A 17,588-nucleotide genomic window follows, 5' to 3' on the forward strand; every position below is an offset into this window, starting at 1 on the left:
AATGCATGAAAGGTTATTTCCATGCCTGTCTACAGCATAGTTCCCTGAGTCCTTTGAGCAGTTCCTATGTACTCAACACTGGGCTTGGCTCCTGGGGACACAAAATAATAGGACATGGTCCCTGACCTTGTGTGTGAATTAAGCCACTGACCTAGATCAAATAGAAAACCACATTTACCCACCTATGAAGGACTTCGTAGTGTGATCCTTGCTACACACCCACAGCAGTGGAAAGTGCAAGAGCACGTAGGAGGGACCAGAATTGGGGGGATTCAGGCTGAAAAGTGAAGGATTCTTGGTGTTTGGGCAGTTGAAAAAGCAGGGACCACTGAAAATGTCACAGTCTGGAAGATTTATATTATCTGGATTCTTCTACTGTTTACTAATAAAAATCCAAATTGGATGGCAAGCACATATTACACAGCCAAATATGCAGTTGGATCATTTACCTGAATATTTTAGGCAAAACTGTCCTTTTCCCTCAAATTGAATCTTGGGCCTAAAGAAGACATTAGGCAGAAATACTCCCGGAGTGCTGAGAATATGTGAACACACTAGTGTACAGGAAGGCTTACTTATCAGCATTCCTCCACTTTAGCTGACTTCATGATCAACATATTCTTAGTTTCATTGCTTGCAAGCTACTCTTTCATTTGAGTCTCCTCTTTGTACATTACCCACATTTGGAGTCATACAGTAGCCAAAGGCTCTGCACATTTTTTAACTTTGGCAAGTGGAGGCCATGTTCGAATTTGATCATCTGTGCCTTCTCTATTTTTTAAAGAACTCGTATTACTTGGGAATGAATGTGTCAATGAAAAAAAAGTACGATATGTTTTCAGTTGTTCTATAAAGATATGGCAGGATCCCATAAAATTGATTACCGACATCAAAAAGTTAGTAAGACCAAATCCCAAACTGGTGCAGGAATGTCTCAAATCAGATGGACACAGGCACTGTAGTGTGTAATTCCTCAGCAGGCTGTCCCCTCCTCAGCCCTCAGCCAGCCTCATCCAATTCTAATAGGAGTTTCTGAGCTACCTGCGTCATCTCAGTCACATCTGTCATCATCCAGCTGCTCCTCCTCTGACTCCAACATTCTCTACAGTTTGAGCCTGCTGGCAAGTGGCACTTCGAAGAAATGAGTCTCTACCCTTGAAAATATGACACACTATAAGTCTTTAAGTAAATACCAAGAGTTCTCTTTAGAAGTGACAGACCATAATACACCACATTGCCAGGGACTGACTCTTAGGAATTAATTGGATTTACAAGATTTAGAAAACAACTATTAAACCAATGAAATTACTAATGCTAATTGTGTACTTGTTTACTTAGAGCCAAACTGAAATGCCAAGCTCAGTATGACATCTTTGAAAGAAATGTTCCTTTCCTTATTTTACATACTTGTGTTATAATGCTACTTAAATCTTTATGTCAATTTTAGGAATATCCAACAATTGGACAACTCATTGATAAACTGGTGCAAAATAACGTGTTATTAATCTTTGCCGTCACCCAAGAACAAGTTCATTTATATGAGGTAAGCAAACACCATTTGGGGGATCCCTTCAGGGAGATTACTTGACATGAAACTTTAACAGAAACTCTGAGGGTTTAACGCGTGGGATGCCATTAGAAAATCGTTAACACGTGACAAATACACTGGACATTTGGTAAAGTGGATTCAGTTACCGTTGGCAATTTAAATTACAACCCCAGGGGTGTGATAGAGAGTGGTGGTTAGGCAAGGAAGAAAGAAATAAGGAATGACACGATAAGTTGCAAGAGAATACCAATGAACCTATCAAAAATCACTCTGTCTTCCATTGAACTGTTTCATCTGACGAGCAGAGGGCTAACAGGATGGGAGCAGAATTGACTTGAAACTTGCAGACATCTACAAGTCAGATGTATAGAAAAATATATAAGTAGAGATACAATTTTGACCATTGGAAAGTAGGAAGTTGAAAGAAAAAGCTTGTTAAATGGGGCCAAAATATCTTTTCTCCCTCCTAGTAGCTGGATTTGCGGTTCAAGTTTTTGAATGGAAGCACCAGATGCAGAAAGGGAACTGTTTGATTAGATGAGCTAATGTTCATCAATCACTGCATAAACTAAATGTAAAATGCATATGCAAACATAACAGGTTTCTGTGGTTTCATTCCAACCTCAGAAAACAATACGTCAGAAACTATGAAGAATCAAGGTAGTAGCAAATGATTTATTCCTAATGGGTGGTTTCACAGAGAAGTAAGGAATCTCCAGGCTGGCCTGAGAAAATAGGGGTATATTAAATTATGATACCTTCTATGCAGAAGCTTCAAATGCTCCGGAGTTCAGAGTCTGATATCCCATTCCTTTGAAAGGACCTCTTAACTCTCTTGGTGACTTTACAGGGCTCAGGAAACTCTGAGATTATTTCACAGAAGGCTTTGATTAAATGCCACTCACTGCTAAGGACAGTACAGCCCATGAACTTGCATCAGGTTCTGCAGAAAGGATCCAGGAGGAGATCCTATCTTGCATTTTTAATGAGAGGAGGGTATTGTACTCCAGGTGAGATTGCCTTCTGCTGAAAACCAAAAAAGTCCTTTGCAATCAGGCTGCATACTCAAGGCCTTTGTTCTACTCAGAGACCATGTGGGTTCACTTGATCTGGGCATTTTTTTAAGGCTCTTTAGTATGTGATACTTGTTTCCAGTGGTTTTAAGTAGTAGAGTTGCGGTAAAGATTAAAAAAAAAAAAATACCCCAAATACAATAGTGAGCCTATTCTGCCTTTGATCCTTAAGGCTAGAGTGAGAGGACCCTGGGGGTCACAACACCTCCTCCACAGCCGGTTCCTGTTTAGAAGGGGGAGGAGGGTTGCACAGAAGTCTTCTTAAAAGGGGAGTCTGGGAAACAGGATTGATGATCATGAACATAGTCGTCCATAACTCACTTCCGTAATAGTCTTTAAGACTCACAACTCATTTACACGCCTCCTCAGAACTGCTATTAAAAAGACAGTAGAAGATGAAAAATAACCACGTGGCAAAACGGAATCTGTCGGATTTAAGTTAGTTACGCCAATGGGTCCCCTGTTGCAAAGGAAATGATAATTTCCAAGGAAAACACCAGATTAGAGCCTGCCTCTAACATAACAGCAGGACATTTATTTTGCCTGCCTACTAATCTCATTATGAGGCAAATTTATGTTCTGTCATGATCTGTGGTCTCTACCATCCAGGCTCCACTAAATTCAAAGGGACATTGTCAGAGAGCCACACAGCAGACCAGGGCAGCAGCCCACTCTGAGACTCTGATGCTTTCTTTCATCGTTTTATCTCTATTTTGATGGACTCATCATTCCATCTGTATTAGTGGGGGCAGGCAGCAGCCTGGTCTAAAAATAATGACGGCGACATTGCACTTCCCTGAAGGCTTCACACAGCATGAAAATGCTGATTTCTTGTTTTGTTGATAACGAAAACTGAAAATAAACCAATAATGGCTTGTATTGCCTTTCCATTTAAATCTCTTAGAAGGGGTCCTGTGTGAGCAGGACCCCTATGCAACCTCATGTTTGGATAGTTGTGATAGAAGGCACGTAATTACTAAAGTATCACTGAAAAATAAAACCAGCGATAGGATAAATAAAGCAACTAACTGGGTGGATCTAATGGAAATTCCAGAAGGCAATTTGCTTGCCCTAGTTCTACATTAAACATAGTTATGCGCGTACTCTCCAGGCAGGGGATGGCTCTGATTCAATGGCAGCCCCTCTTGCAGCAAATACAATTTATGTTGCCCCTTCACGGAATGCAGGAAAAATTGGTTTAGGTTTTGAGTTTTTGATAATTTTGGGAAGATGCTCTGGACTGTCCAGATGCATAGTGTTGCTGTACTTTGTGGAAACAATGGAAAGGATAAGGTGAGCAGTTTTGCCTTTAGTTCAATATGACTGCAGTGGGCACCCCAGACTCCAGCAAACAGATGATTTTGAACAAACTTATTATTATGAATAGATGTCTGTTTGTCCAATTACAGGGTTCAAAAGATAATGATAGATAATAAACTGAGCAGTAGGTAGTATATTACATTCTAGTGCTAAGCACCATTTTGAATCAGGATTCAATTACCCAAGCTTAAGAAAAAAAAATTTATCTCCTCTGTTGTTTTCAAATGTTTACTGTTAATTTACATTAAGATCGTATCAGGCTACTAAAGCCCAATTGTCTAATTTGACTAGTCTTTCCTTCCTAGTGAGATATTGAGATAAAAAGCAATTAAATTACTGTTCTTAACTACATTGTCAAATCATATTACTAATCACCTGGGATTAGTTGCAAGACTTTAAAATATTCTAATCTTTCAAAATGTCTACATCTGGCTGGAAAAGATGAATTTTGTAAAGTTAATAATGATAATTATTAGATAATCTCATATTTACAACATAATGTTGAAACATTAGGAAGTAAACAAGACATATTGGTAATAGACACTTCCAGTTTAGTTGCCAACATCTATAACCGCTAATTGATGTCCCCATGGTTATCAGGACAGAGTGATGCATTTAAAGCATAAGGACTGGGGACCAATGCAGGTTTTAATACCACCAAAGGGCCCTTGCCTCTGGAGGTGAAAAGTCCTCAAAAATTACCTCTTTGAGGAGAATGGTGTGTTTTGCTCATCTTTCTGTTTAAGCCATTTCTCAATACACAATAGATTTTCATCTTTAGTCAAATTAAGTCAAAGTTTCTAAATAGTAATGTAGAGTTTCATGTGACAAATACCTGTCAAAGTTGAGGGAGCCCATGCATAAGAGGTGTGCTTGAGCCATTGCTATAATCATCTGCAGCCCTGGCTGTCCCTTCCTCCACTCCTTCTACCTTGGACCTAGATAGCACCAGAGGAAGGGAACCCTCTGCCATCACCCTTGGGATCAACTTGTTGGATTAGCTCAAGAGCCTTCTTAGTAGGCTATAAAATGAGCAAATACCTCCATTTGGTGATCATTGTTATTTAAGAACAAATATAAAGAGTAGCCACAACATGCTGTGAGCCTGATGTTTTTGTATGGCGTGTGAATATTATCTATCATATACAAGTTTCAATTTTTCAGGAATCAATAACCCAGTTTTTATTTCACCTCTTCTTTCCTTTTTTGCTCATCTTTTGAGCTTTTCACTGCAGCAAGAGAGTTGAAAGGAGGCAGAGAATTAGAGAGGGAGAGAAAACAAAATTGGACCCTTTTGCAATATGTTAGCCTGTTCTATTATTGTTTTGTTTTATAATGTTCGCTATTGGAAAAGATCAAAACAGTTTTGCTCTGATGAAAATCTCTTTTTCTCTGGCTTCAATTTTAACAAAATAAAAAGACTAGACCGGGTGACCTCCAGCTTTAGTAGTCAATGACTCTATACCTGGAAGAAGGAAATCACCACGAATTCCAATGATCTACACACAAAGTGCAGCTAACCATAATATAGCTAATTTTAGGGTATGGACTAAAAAGTTGTTTTTTCATCCTATCAACCCCATCCTGTAATGAACTATTCCAAATTTATGCTTTTAGTAAATATAAAATCATCTAGGAATAAAAAGAGAACTTCTGGATTATGAGAAATCCCCACAGTTAACAAATTGCTCAACTCACGTGTAATGGAAAAGGACTTTAATTTCCCTTTAATTGATGGCATCTGGGAATAAAGACTGAGGAGAGCCAGCCTACACTTTCCTCATTAATAAAAAGAGCTCTGAGAGAGGGAGGATTTGGAAATAAAACTCATGTCCTCAGATTATCAGGGCAAAGTTGTTAGAAGCATTTTCCAGACTAATTAATAAATCACAACAATGAAAAGTCACCAGTATAGTTTACACATAGTACTTTTCTTCTAAAGAACTCATAGACTCATAAATTAGAAAATAAACACACAGGTTAAAAAAAAAGGTACAGATTTAAAGTAGGGTTTTAATGAAATGCCCTATTAGACCAACCCTTGGACAAATATGAGATGGGATTTTTTTTTTAAAGTTTTATTTATTTAAGTAATCTCTATACCTAATGTGGGGCTCAAACTCAGGACCAAGAGTCGCATACTCTTCCAACTGAGCCGGCCAAATGCCCCCTAGGATGGAATTTTAATACAAAGTCTAAATGTTTCAAGATTTAATCAACACCCAGAATGTCCAGCATATCATTAAAACCAATATGCTATTGACTGTAGCCATTCATTCATTTATTCACTCACTCATCAAACATTTCATAAGAACATCCCTTGGACCAGGTCACAGTTTATGACTACAGAGAAGAATAAGAGTGACTGCCTTAAGAAGCCTCACAGAGCACTAATAGACTTGTAGACCAATAATTTGCCTAAAAAACAGGATGAGGGCATTTTAGAGGCTGTGTTCTAGACAGACATCCTAAGGCAGAGTTTTGCTGAGGGATCAGAATTTTCATATCTATTAATGTTTTACTTTTTTGTACTCATTGTCTTTGTTAGAAGGGGCAGCAAATTAATTGCCTATCATAAAACTAGCTTTGATATTAACAGTATGATAGTGCTGGACTAAGCCCTTCATTTTATAGCAGTGGAAACTGAGAGCAAAATATATTACACAGCTATGACCATGAGAATAATAAGGAAGGTTTGCTGAGGGCTCATTAGTTGGGAGCTTGGAGTTAAGTATTTTAACTTATTTTGTCCCTTAAACTCCATTTTGTGAACCAAAATAAACCCAAATAAAATATAAAATAAAAATGGAACCAAATAAAATAAAATAAATAATAAAATAACTCAAAATAAAGCAAACTGTCTGTGAGAGCCAGGGTTTGAAGCAAGGCACTTTGAGTCTGTAGCCTTAATCATGGAGTTAAGTCCCACTGGAACGTTGGCTGCTATAGTGAAAGAGCATGCCAGTTCCTAACTACTGGACGACCAAAGAAGCAGCCTTTTAAACAAAGTAACCAGCTTTGAAAGTCAAGAAGGAAAAGCACAGAGCCACAGGGTGGAACAGAGCAACCTAACAGATGAAGAGATGAAGAGATAGAATTAAAAATGGCCAAGTCCTTCAAAACCAAAACGTCATCTAAGGTCCTTTACTGCTACTGTTGATTTAGATGAGCAGAAACAATCTTAAAATGTGCAGACTTGAAAAAAGAGAGACATTTGGACACTGTCTTATGGTCTATTTAAGTTCTGAGGGGTAAGAACAGGCCACACAGCTAGGGAGCATCATGCCATTGGTCAACACATCCTTAACAGCTACTGTCTATGCTAATCACCATCTACAGTTCCAACCAAAGGAGAAAAATGGGACACATGGTTTAACAAAGATTATAGGACTTTTTCCGATGATACAATTCAAACACACAGAAAGATAGTCATGTAATGACACCCACATGCCTACTACCCAGCTGTCTCAAACCTTAACATTTCACCACCATTTTTGCTTCAGATTTTTTAAAGAAATAAGACATTCCAGATACGGTTGGCTGCTGGGTACCTGTACAACTCTTATCCTATCACCCTCTTTTCTTCCATAGAAGTAACCAATGTCCTAAACCTAGTGTTTATCATGCCCATGCTTTTTGTTCCATTAAAAAATATATAGATCCATAAATAATTTCATAGTTTTGGCCTATAGGTTTAATTTTGTGCTATACATATTATTTCTTTTTTTTTAGATTATTTATTTATTCATCAATGAGACACACACACACACACACAGAGGCAGAGACACAGGCAGAAGGAGAAGCAGGCTCCATGCAGGGAGCCCGACGTGGGACCTGATCCCGGGTCTCCAGGATCAGGCCCTGGTAGCCCTAAACTGCTGAGCCACCAAGGCTGCCCTGTACATATTATTTCTATAATTTGCTTTTGGACTTAAAGTCATGTTTTGGGGTGGTTATGATGGTAAAATACACATAAGGTAAAATTTACTATTTTAATCATGTTTAAATATCAGTTCTGTGGCCTTAATTACATTCACATTGTGATGCTCAATGTTATGTTTCTGAGGCTCATCCACAGAGTTATGGGTAACTCTGGAGTACTCTGTTCCACTGCCATGCATAGTCCATTGAGTGTTTACACTGTAGTGTGTTCATTCTGCAGCTGAGAACATCAGATCACTTCCAGTTGTGCAGCATTCCAAATGTTGCGGCCATGCACGTTCATGCACACATGTTCTCCACTGACAATACATGTCTAGAACTGAAGTCCTTGAGTCAAGGAAATGGCATCTTCAAAACTCCCAGGTGGGTCCAAACTACTTTCCAAAGTGGTTGTATCAGGTATTCTCCTACCAACAGTGTGGCCAAGAACAAAAAACAAAAAACAGCACACACTTTAAATTACTCTTTTTCTGATGACAAAATTGATATGTTATTTGCCCAAAAGAGAGGAAGGGGGAGATGGATACAGAAAAGCACAAAAAAGAAAATAAAGATCACTCATAAACTCACCACTCAGACACAGCTAAACTATTCTTGACATTTTAAAATAAGTCTTCTCTTTTTTTGCATTCATTTACATATTTTAACATAATTGGCATCATACTGTACATATTAAGTATATTCAGATTTTTTTAATGGGTTTATACATTTACAGTCTTATAAAGGCATGAAAATTAAATTGCATTTAGTTATATGTCAAACAATCACTTTTACTGACAAGAATCACATTAGATGAAATCAAGGTCATTCTATAATATTCCAGATCTGTGGTTGCATTACTTGTAGGGTATCTGCTTTAAAATAAAAACAAACTTGCTCCGAGGTGCCCGGGTGGCTCAGTTCATTAAGCTTCTGAGGTTTGGCTCAAGTCATGATCTCATGATCATGGGATGGATCACTGCATTGGGTTCCTCTGTTCAGCATGAGTCTGCTTCATATTCTTTCTCCCTCACCTTCTCCCTCCCCATCTGCACCTCTCTGCTCATACATGCACACACACAGTCTCTCTGTCTCTTTTTCAAATAAATAAATAAATAAATAAATAAATAAATAAATAAATAAATAAATAACTTGTTCACCTCCCACCAGCAGCCCCACATCTGCAATTACTATATTTTTACATTTACTACCAGGTTACTTTTTAATATATTCCAATGATAGTTACTTTTATATACATTCATGTAATGACCTTAATAGGAATTACAAACAAATTATTTCTAGTCCTTTTTCTAGTCTCTGAAAGTGCCCTTTTGATGAGGACTCTAACATCTGTGAACAAACTCAGTTTCTTCAAAGGCATCTCTCGGTACCACAGAGTGCTCAAAGCTGTCTAATTGCTCTACTCTATACCTCTATACTTTCTCAGAGCCTCACAGAATTCAGGGATTGTTATTCAATTCAATTACTCATTTACCCCCTGAAGACTTTCCTACGGTTACAGTTGGCCACTCTGTCCATGCCCTCAAGGCTGGCCTGAATTACAGTGATGCTTAAAGGAAGCTCACCTTTGCTTGTATCACCATGTGGGAATTTAACTACAACCAAGCATTCTCCACATGAGGTCATGATGTAAGCCAAAACAAAGAGTCAGAGGCTTAACTGAGTGAGCCACCCAGGTTCCCCTGGGTGTACAGGTTTAAAAACATAGCAACTTTATTTTCTAAATTGCCACAGTCCTTCCTGGAAGCATCCATTTGACAACAAGGCTATAGACAAATATTCTTAAACTTTGGTACTCATTAAAATCACCTAGGGAGCATTCTAAAAAACCTGATGCCCAGGCTACACCCTGATCTGATTGATTAATTCAGTATCTCTAGGGCTAAGACCCAAGCATTAGTGTTCTTGTTTTTGTTTTTAAAACTCCTCTGGTGTCTCTGATCACTCAGGGAGCTTATTAAAACACCAACTCTGATTCAGGTCTAGGAGGCGGTCTGAGGCTTTGACTCCCCTCATCCATCCATCCTCAACCCCCCACCATCCCCTCTCTCCTCTAGAAACTACCCATGTGTTCTTTGTATCTATGAGCTGGACATTTTTGTTTATTTTGTTTTATTATTATTTTATTGAATCATATGGTGTCTTTCTCTGACAGGCTTATTTTACTTAGGATAATGCTCTCAAGGTCTATCCATATTGTTGCAAATGCAATATTTCTTTCTTTTTATGGCCAAGTAATATTCCACTCTGTGTGTGTGTGTGTGTGTGTGTGTGTGTGTGTGTGTACACGCGCGCCATCTTCTTTATCATTCATCTATGGATGGGCACTTAGGTTGTTTCCATATCTTGGTTATTATAAATAATCCTATAGTAAACATCAAGGTGCATATATCTTTTTGAGTTAGTGTTTTCATTTTCCTTGAATAAACACCCAGAAGTGGAATTGCTGCATTATATGGTAGAAATAAACCCATATATATATAGTTAATTAATCTACCACAAAGGAAGCAACAATATACAATAGGGAAGGTCTCTTCAATAAAGGATTTTGGAAATACTGGACTGCTACATGCAAAAGAATGAAATGAGGCTACTGTTTTCCACTACACACAAAAATTAACTCAAAATGGATTCAAGACTTGAGTGTAAGACCTGAAACCATAAAACTCCTGGAAGAAAACATAGGTGGTAAGCTCCTTGACATTGGTCCTGGCAGTGATATTTTTGGATCTGACTCCAAAAGCAAAGGCAACAAACAAAAGCAAAACTAAACAGGTGGAACTACTTCGAACTAAAAAGCTTCTGCACAAAAAAAGAAATCATCAACAAAATGAAAAGGCAAACTACCCTATATGCAATAAGGGATTAATATCCAAAATATAGAAAGAATTCATACAAATCAATAGCAAAACAAAACAAAAAAACCCCTAAACAATCCAATTTAAAAAAAAAAAAAGGCAGAGCACCTGGAATAGACATTTTTCCAAAGAAAACATGCAGACGGCCAACAGGCACATGAAAAGATGCTCAACCTCACTCATCATCAGGGAAATAGAAATCAAAACCACATCAAAAGATGAATGGATAAAGAAGATGTGGTTTATGTATACAATGGAATATTCCTCAGCCATTAGAAACGACAAATACCCACTTTGCTTTGACGTGGATGGAACTGGAGGGTATTATGCTGAGTGAAATCAGTCAATCGGAGAAGGACAAACATTATATGGTCTCATTCATTTGGGGAATATAAATAATAGTGAAAGGGAATAAAGGGGAAAGGAGGAAAAATGAGTGGGAAATATCAGAAAGAGAGACAGAGCATGGAAGACTCCTAACTCTGGGAAACGAACTAGGGGTGGTGGAAGGGGAGGTGGGCAGGGGGTGGGGGTGACTGACAGGCACTGAGGTGGGCACTTGATGGGTTGAGCACTGGGTGTTATTCTGTATGTTGGCAAATTGAACACCAATAAAAAATAAATTTATTCTTAAAAAAAAGAAATCAAAACTACAGTGATACATCACCTCACACCTGTTGGAATGGCTGTCATCAGAAAGACAAGAAGTAACAAGTGCTGGTGAGGATATGGAGAGAAGGGAACCCTCCCACACTATTGGTGGAAATGTAAATCGATTTGGCCACTTTGAAAAACCATATGGAAGGTCCTCAAAGAATCAAAAATGAGTTTTTGCATCTCTCACAATTTTCTAGATGCTGCTGCTGCTACTGATCCCCCCACCCCCTTTGTGGTAGCAGGGGCTCAGACCTCCTTAGCAGTCCTCCCATATATACTTGCTCTCTATGTTTTTGGTCCCCTCCATCGTGTTCCTACTAGTCATCTTTCAAAGTTTTGTTACCTGCCGTTTGGTCTGCAAAGCACATAAGCTGCCCCTGAACCCAACATCACTTCCCATTTCAAAAGCGCTTCCTAAAGCTCTGGGACTTGCATTTGCCAACAAAGGTCTGCAATCCCTCTCGAAAAGCTAGGTAATCTTATTAAGGGACAATCTGAAGTCTCCTCAGCAACAAATACTCAGTGTAGCCTCTTTGTTCTCGAAGTCTCCGTCCCCCAATGCCTCTCCATGCATTTGTTTGTCCCAGAACAGTCATGCACGGTGGGTCCATTCGTCTTCCCTTATCACTCTGTCACCGCGGCCGAGCACTCGTTCAGCTGTGCGCTACAGCTCCTTGGCTGACAAGATAATTACATTCCAGGGCAGACTGAGAGAAAGACAGGTAGTGCTCGAAAGTTCCGAAGCCAACTAGCTAGTCATTGCTGGTGCAGACTTCGAGATCAAGCACCTGATCTAATTAGCACACTCCCTTTGCTGCCTGCCTGCCTGTGGAATGCTGACAATTGAAGGCCTGAAGGCAAAGCAGATATCATGCAACCCAGAGACAGACATTCATGCTACCTTGTGCCAGAAACAATTACATATTCTTCTTGGAATCTCGGGTGTCCTAGTAACACAGTCAAGCCTGGGGGTAAACTTTTGCATAATACTGGGAGCCCTGCATTTACCGATAATGAACAAGAGAACCAGCAGAATAAAAAACCCCACAAGAATGAGAGACCTCACGGGAAGAGAGCCTTCTGACTGCCTTCAGAAGGAGGACTTATTTCAGCAAACCCAGCCCGGCTTAGCTCTGGGAGAAGCACACCACTCAACAAAAGCAAGGCATCACCAGCAAAGAGCTGTTTTCCTTTGACCAGATAAATGGCACAATACAGTCCTCCAGGACAAAAAAAAATTTTTTGCTTCTATGCTTTTGCTACTTGCTATGTTTCTTTCAAGATGCAGCCTTTCCATTTGAAAGTGATTAAAGCCACAACCCTTTCACTCCCTTTCTTTTTGCTCCAGGTAAGAAAATGTTCTATAATCTCTAAGCCACTATATATAAATACAAGGCATTACTATCCTAACTTTCTAATGAGCCTCCCCCTTGATGGCAGTTGGCATTTGTGCTAGTTTCTGGCCCAGCAAGGGCCTGAGGGAGCAGAGTAAGCACTAGCTTTGGAGTCAAGACCTTTTCCTACCATGTATTAGCTCTGTGACCATGCAAGGTACTCGCTTCTCGCTTGCTTCTCCAACTAAAACTATGAGTTTGAGGGTTAAGCAAATCAAAAGAACTCTAGCAGGGTGTAGTGGGTTGAGTTGTGTTCTCACAAAAGACACGTTGAAGTCCTAACCCCTGCCTCAGAATATGGCGTTATTTAAAAATAGGGCCTTGCAGATGTAATTAGTTAAGACAAGGTCATACTTGAGCAGATTGGATCCTTAATCCAATGTGACTGGTGTGCTTATGAGAAGAGAAGAGACCCATGGAGACACAGAAAAGAGAACATTATGTGACGACGGAGGTAAAGACTAGAGTGATGCATCTCTAAGCCCAGGAACACCAAGGACTGCCGGCAACCACCAGAATCTAGGAACAAGGAAGGACAGACTCTCCTCTATGGGTTTCAGAAGGAGCATGCCCTGTTGACACCTTGATGTCAGACTTCTGGCCTCCAGAACTGTTAGATAACAAATTTTGGTTGGGCTAAGCCACTTAGTTATAGCAGCCCTGTGGAACTAATAACACTCAGTTAACTTAGGCTTACCTGTTAACTTCTCTCAGGCTCACCAATGACATCACCAGACCAGAACAGCCATTGCCAGGCACTTAACGGTCAATGGCCTGGCTCACAGATCTGGTTCTAGAGCAAAGCAGACCAGATGAATCCAGCTCTTTCTAGGCTAGATGACCTCGGGCAAGCTAACTACATTCTCTGGGCCTCAATATCTTGGCAATAAAGCAGAGATAATAATGGTCCCCAAACAAAAGAGCTTGTGGGAAGAATGAAAGAGATGAGATTGCCAGGTACAACAAACGTTAGCTCTAATTAGTCTTTTCCAGATGATGGTGGGCTACAGGCGAGTTCTGGGCAGCTTTAGGCCTATCTACATTGTGGGCTTATTCCAAAACAAAGAACTATATGGAACTAAGGACCTAAAGAGCAAGGTGGCCTCTCCACCCCATGCATTTCCATCACCTCCCCAAGGCTGTCCCAGAATGTCCACAATAACAGACACTCCAGGAGCCTTGGGTTTCTGAGGATGAAAAGTGTCAAAAGGCAGGAGATGTATGGAGAGACCTGGAGGCTTGGGAGGATCTCTCCATCCCACTGTGAGGCCCCTTGAATTGGTGAATGACTCATGAAGACCTGGTCTTGAAACCAGCTCCTGAGGATGGAGAGAGATTCAGAATGAGGCAGGCTATGCTGTGAGTGCTGAGGAGTTTGCCAATGTATACCTCCATTGGGTCCATCCCAACGGGATGAAATAGAGATAGAAGGAATCAACGTAAGAATTGATTATACCTTATGGCCAAACACCTGAAAGATCTAAGACCCTTTAAGAATTATCTGTACTTTCTTTAATTTAGGTTACATCTTGATTACCAAAAGCACCCTCTTGACAACAAGAGTGAATGCCTCTCTATGCATTTGTTTATCTCAGAGCAGTCGTACATCGTGGGATCGTCTCTGTTGTGCAGTTATATCTAGGAGTGAAATTTGGGTGGGCTCATGTTCAACATCAGCAGATACTGCCACAGTTCCCCCAAAGTAGTTATTCCAGTGTAGACCCCCCCTGCAAGTACTTGAGAGCATCGTCAGTTCTTTTAAATTTTAGCCATTCCAGTGGGTACACACTGGCATCTCGTCGTGGTTTTAATTTCTATTTCTCTAATAATTAATGATGTTGAACACTTGTGCCATACTCTTTTGCCACTTGCATACCCATTTTTTTTCCAGATGTCTTTTCCTTATCGATATGTAGGAATTGTTTAGGTACTCTGGTGCCAAATCAGATGTATGTATTACAGATATTTTCTCCCACTCAAGGGCTCCTGTTCACTCTCTTAAAGGCATCATTTCAAAACAGAAATCCCTACCATTAAGTCCTATTTATCAACTCTTTCCTTTATATAGGTAGTGCTTTTGTGTCCTACTTAAGACATTTTTGTTACCCTTAAGGCAATGACATTGTATCTCCTGACTTCTATAGTAATAAAAGTCAAAACAGTGTTTAGTCTGGTAATGACTGGGAAGCAGTACAAGGAAGGGTTTCAGGGGGCTGATTATGCTCTATTTCTTCATCTTGGTGTGATTACACTTGCTTGTTTACTTTTTAAATATTCATTGAACTGTATGCTTATTACCTGTATGCTGTGCATGTGTGTTATACTGCCATTAATATTTCTGAAAGAGAAAAAAATGGACTAATAGGAGCTGCTAATTGAAGATATACAAGGTAATGACCCCACATACATATGCATAGATTGCATATATATGAGATATTAGAGAAATATGTGAGATATTAGAGAAAATGTTTGTGGATGTATTATATAACATCTTAGGTTCTCAATCTATACAAGCCAAACTTTTACTAAATGTATTTTAGCAAACAAAAGACACTTAGTTATACATTTTAAGACCAGAAGTAAGAAGTACTGATGTTGATTAATAATATAATATTGGAAAAAAATATATAGTATTGGAAATAAACAGTGTTGAGCATAAAGTCCCTTCATATTAATGAGGCTTTGCAGAAAGAGTTAAGCAAGCATAGAACCTAAAGAGAAGCAGCAGGTTGGTTTTACACAAATTCTTTACTGAAATGCTGCTAGCAGATATATGGCAAGTCGACTTCTCCACTCTCTGATGAGGGGCATGAGTAGCATGGTCTGTATAAAATGGTGGCTACTGAGTGAAGAAGTGGTGAAGAGTCTTTGAAACCACAGCAGGAATGTCACAATAGTTGGTCAGAAAGATCCAGGAGAGTAACCATTTAAGGCAGAAACTCAATCAAGACGTCCAGTAAGGATACAGTTAATACTAAACCATGTCCCAGAAACTGAACCTGGAGATGAGTGAACCCAACAGGAAGTATAGTCAAAGCAAAAATGAAGGTCACATCAGGAATGTCCCTTCTAGCACCAAAAGCAGCCAAGTATCTGCCAAGGTCCTTAGTCTGTGTCTCTTTTGGAAAAAAAAAAAAAAAAAGCTAACCAGTAGTCTGTCCATGGATAGCTGGGGTGGTAGGTATGCACCTGCATGTTTTTCTGCCCTCAACCAAGCAGGAGAACACACCTGACAGCTGGTTCTAGCAGCAAGACACCAAGAGACACTGACCTTGGAGACATACCCTGAGAGAAGCCCAGAGTACAGGTGTGAATTCAGGCACTTTCCTCTCTATCCTATGTTGCCTGCCCACTAAATGACCCCCTGTCCACTTCTTATCTTCCTTCATTGACTAGCGGGAAATTTCTAAGGAACAAATACAGACTGTTGGATGAATAAGAAATCTTTTTTGAGATGGGGACATAGCAAACAAATAGGGTTGATGAAGGAAGTTAAGAAAACTAAGGCAGTCAGAAAAAGCCAACTTTGCAAACACGAGTGAGAAAAGCAACCTCAGGAACTCCTGGGTGGCATGGTGGCAGGAGAAGGAGAAAAATCCATAATTAAGATAATCCATGGGCAGAAAACAGGGAATTCAAGCCTTAGAAATTCAAGCCCAAGGAGCTGGCATTTCTAATCAGCTCATGAAACATCGTGTTTTTAGAGTTCACCATATCTACTATCCAAGAATTATCTTTTACAGTCACGGTGCTATAATTTATCACATCCAGGCATGCAAAACCATCCTTTTTCTAACATTAAACATGTTTAATCAGGACAATTTATAATAGCACTTTAGGGCTGTAATGAAAGAAAGGCATTTGACACATGATATTTACAGTAATCATAATACTACAGGATTTAAAGTATAATTTTTTACAGTGTTAGATCAGGAAGCCAAATTTCCATGTTTTTAGTTAATTATTTGCAATGCTTTTGGGAGGAATCAGCATCCAGAAATTAATTAATAGTTTTCCTCTACACAATTGTCAGTGTTATCACAGGGTACTGCTACTAGCTGCCAACTCCTTTATACCCTCGCTCTAGTAACAATCAGCAAATGCGATTAATGTTAAACTACTTGTCCTAATAGCCAGATGCCAAATGTCATACCACATGCAGGGTCATAATTATGCTTTAGGAAGTAGATGGATTTGGCTGTGTAAACCAAGAATTAACCCAAAATTTAGAGGCCACTTGAACTAGTGCCGGTGGAAAGTACCCTTTATACCTGCCCTTGGAGAAACCAGGACATTTTTTAAGGCTAGCAGTTTCATGCAAAGCTAAGAGCCTTGAAATTCCGAGAAGATCCAAGCCTTTCTTTGTCAAGCTTTTAAGTTTCCCTTTGCCTTCTCTTTTGGGACCAGTCAAATTTACACACATTCCAGCTCCACTTGAGTGAAATTCAAGTTCCTATTTAAGTATTCACTGTTAACCACAGGTCTCATGCTTCACGGCTCTTTTGACATGTGTTTGTTTGAAAAGGTAAGTCAATGAACCGGTGCCTTCCTCATATTTGACAAGTTCTATCTGACTCAGGGAAACATAGTGGGGCCCACCTTCAACCAACAATGATGGGGGGCGTCAGGTAATGGGAGGAATGTTACCTGGATTACTGTCCATGGTCCCTTCAATAATAAAGTGCAGTGTCAAGGCAGAGTGACAACTGACATTTTTAAGAGTTCAAATTTCCATCAATTTCAAACTTAAACATGATCACAAACACTGAAATAAGTGGAATGTTACAAAAATCAC

General features: G+C 39.5%; 1 protein-coding gene across 6 annotated transcripts in view; it reads left to right on the plus strand.

Annotated features, from left to right (window-relative positions):
* The window catches only part of ITGB6 (integrin subunit beta 6), a 127,288-nt gene that overhangs the window by 75,197 nt on the left and 34,503 nt on the right, over positions 1 to 17,588 (plus strand). For all 6 annotated transcript variants that reach the window (XM_055307929.1, XM_055307932.1, XM_055307930.1 and 3 more), the window contains one exon: positions 1,448 to 1,543. In XM_055307929.1, the coding sequence (XP_055163904.1) occupies positions 1,448 to 1,543 (96 nt within the window). The remainder of the gene's footprint in view (positions 1 to 1,447; positions 1,544 to 17,588) is intronic.

This window comes from Nyctereutes procyonoides, unplaced genomic scaffold (genome assembly GCF_905146905.1).
Source record: "Nyctereutes procyonoides isolate TBG_1078 unplaced genomic scaffold, NYPRO_anot_genome, whole genome shotgun sequence".
NCBI lineage: Eukaryota > Metazoa > Chordata > Mammalia > Carnivora > Canidae > Nyctereutes > Nyctereutes procyonoides.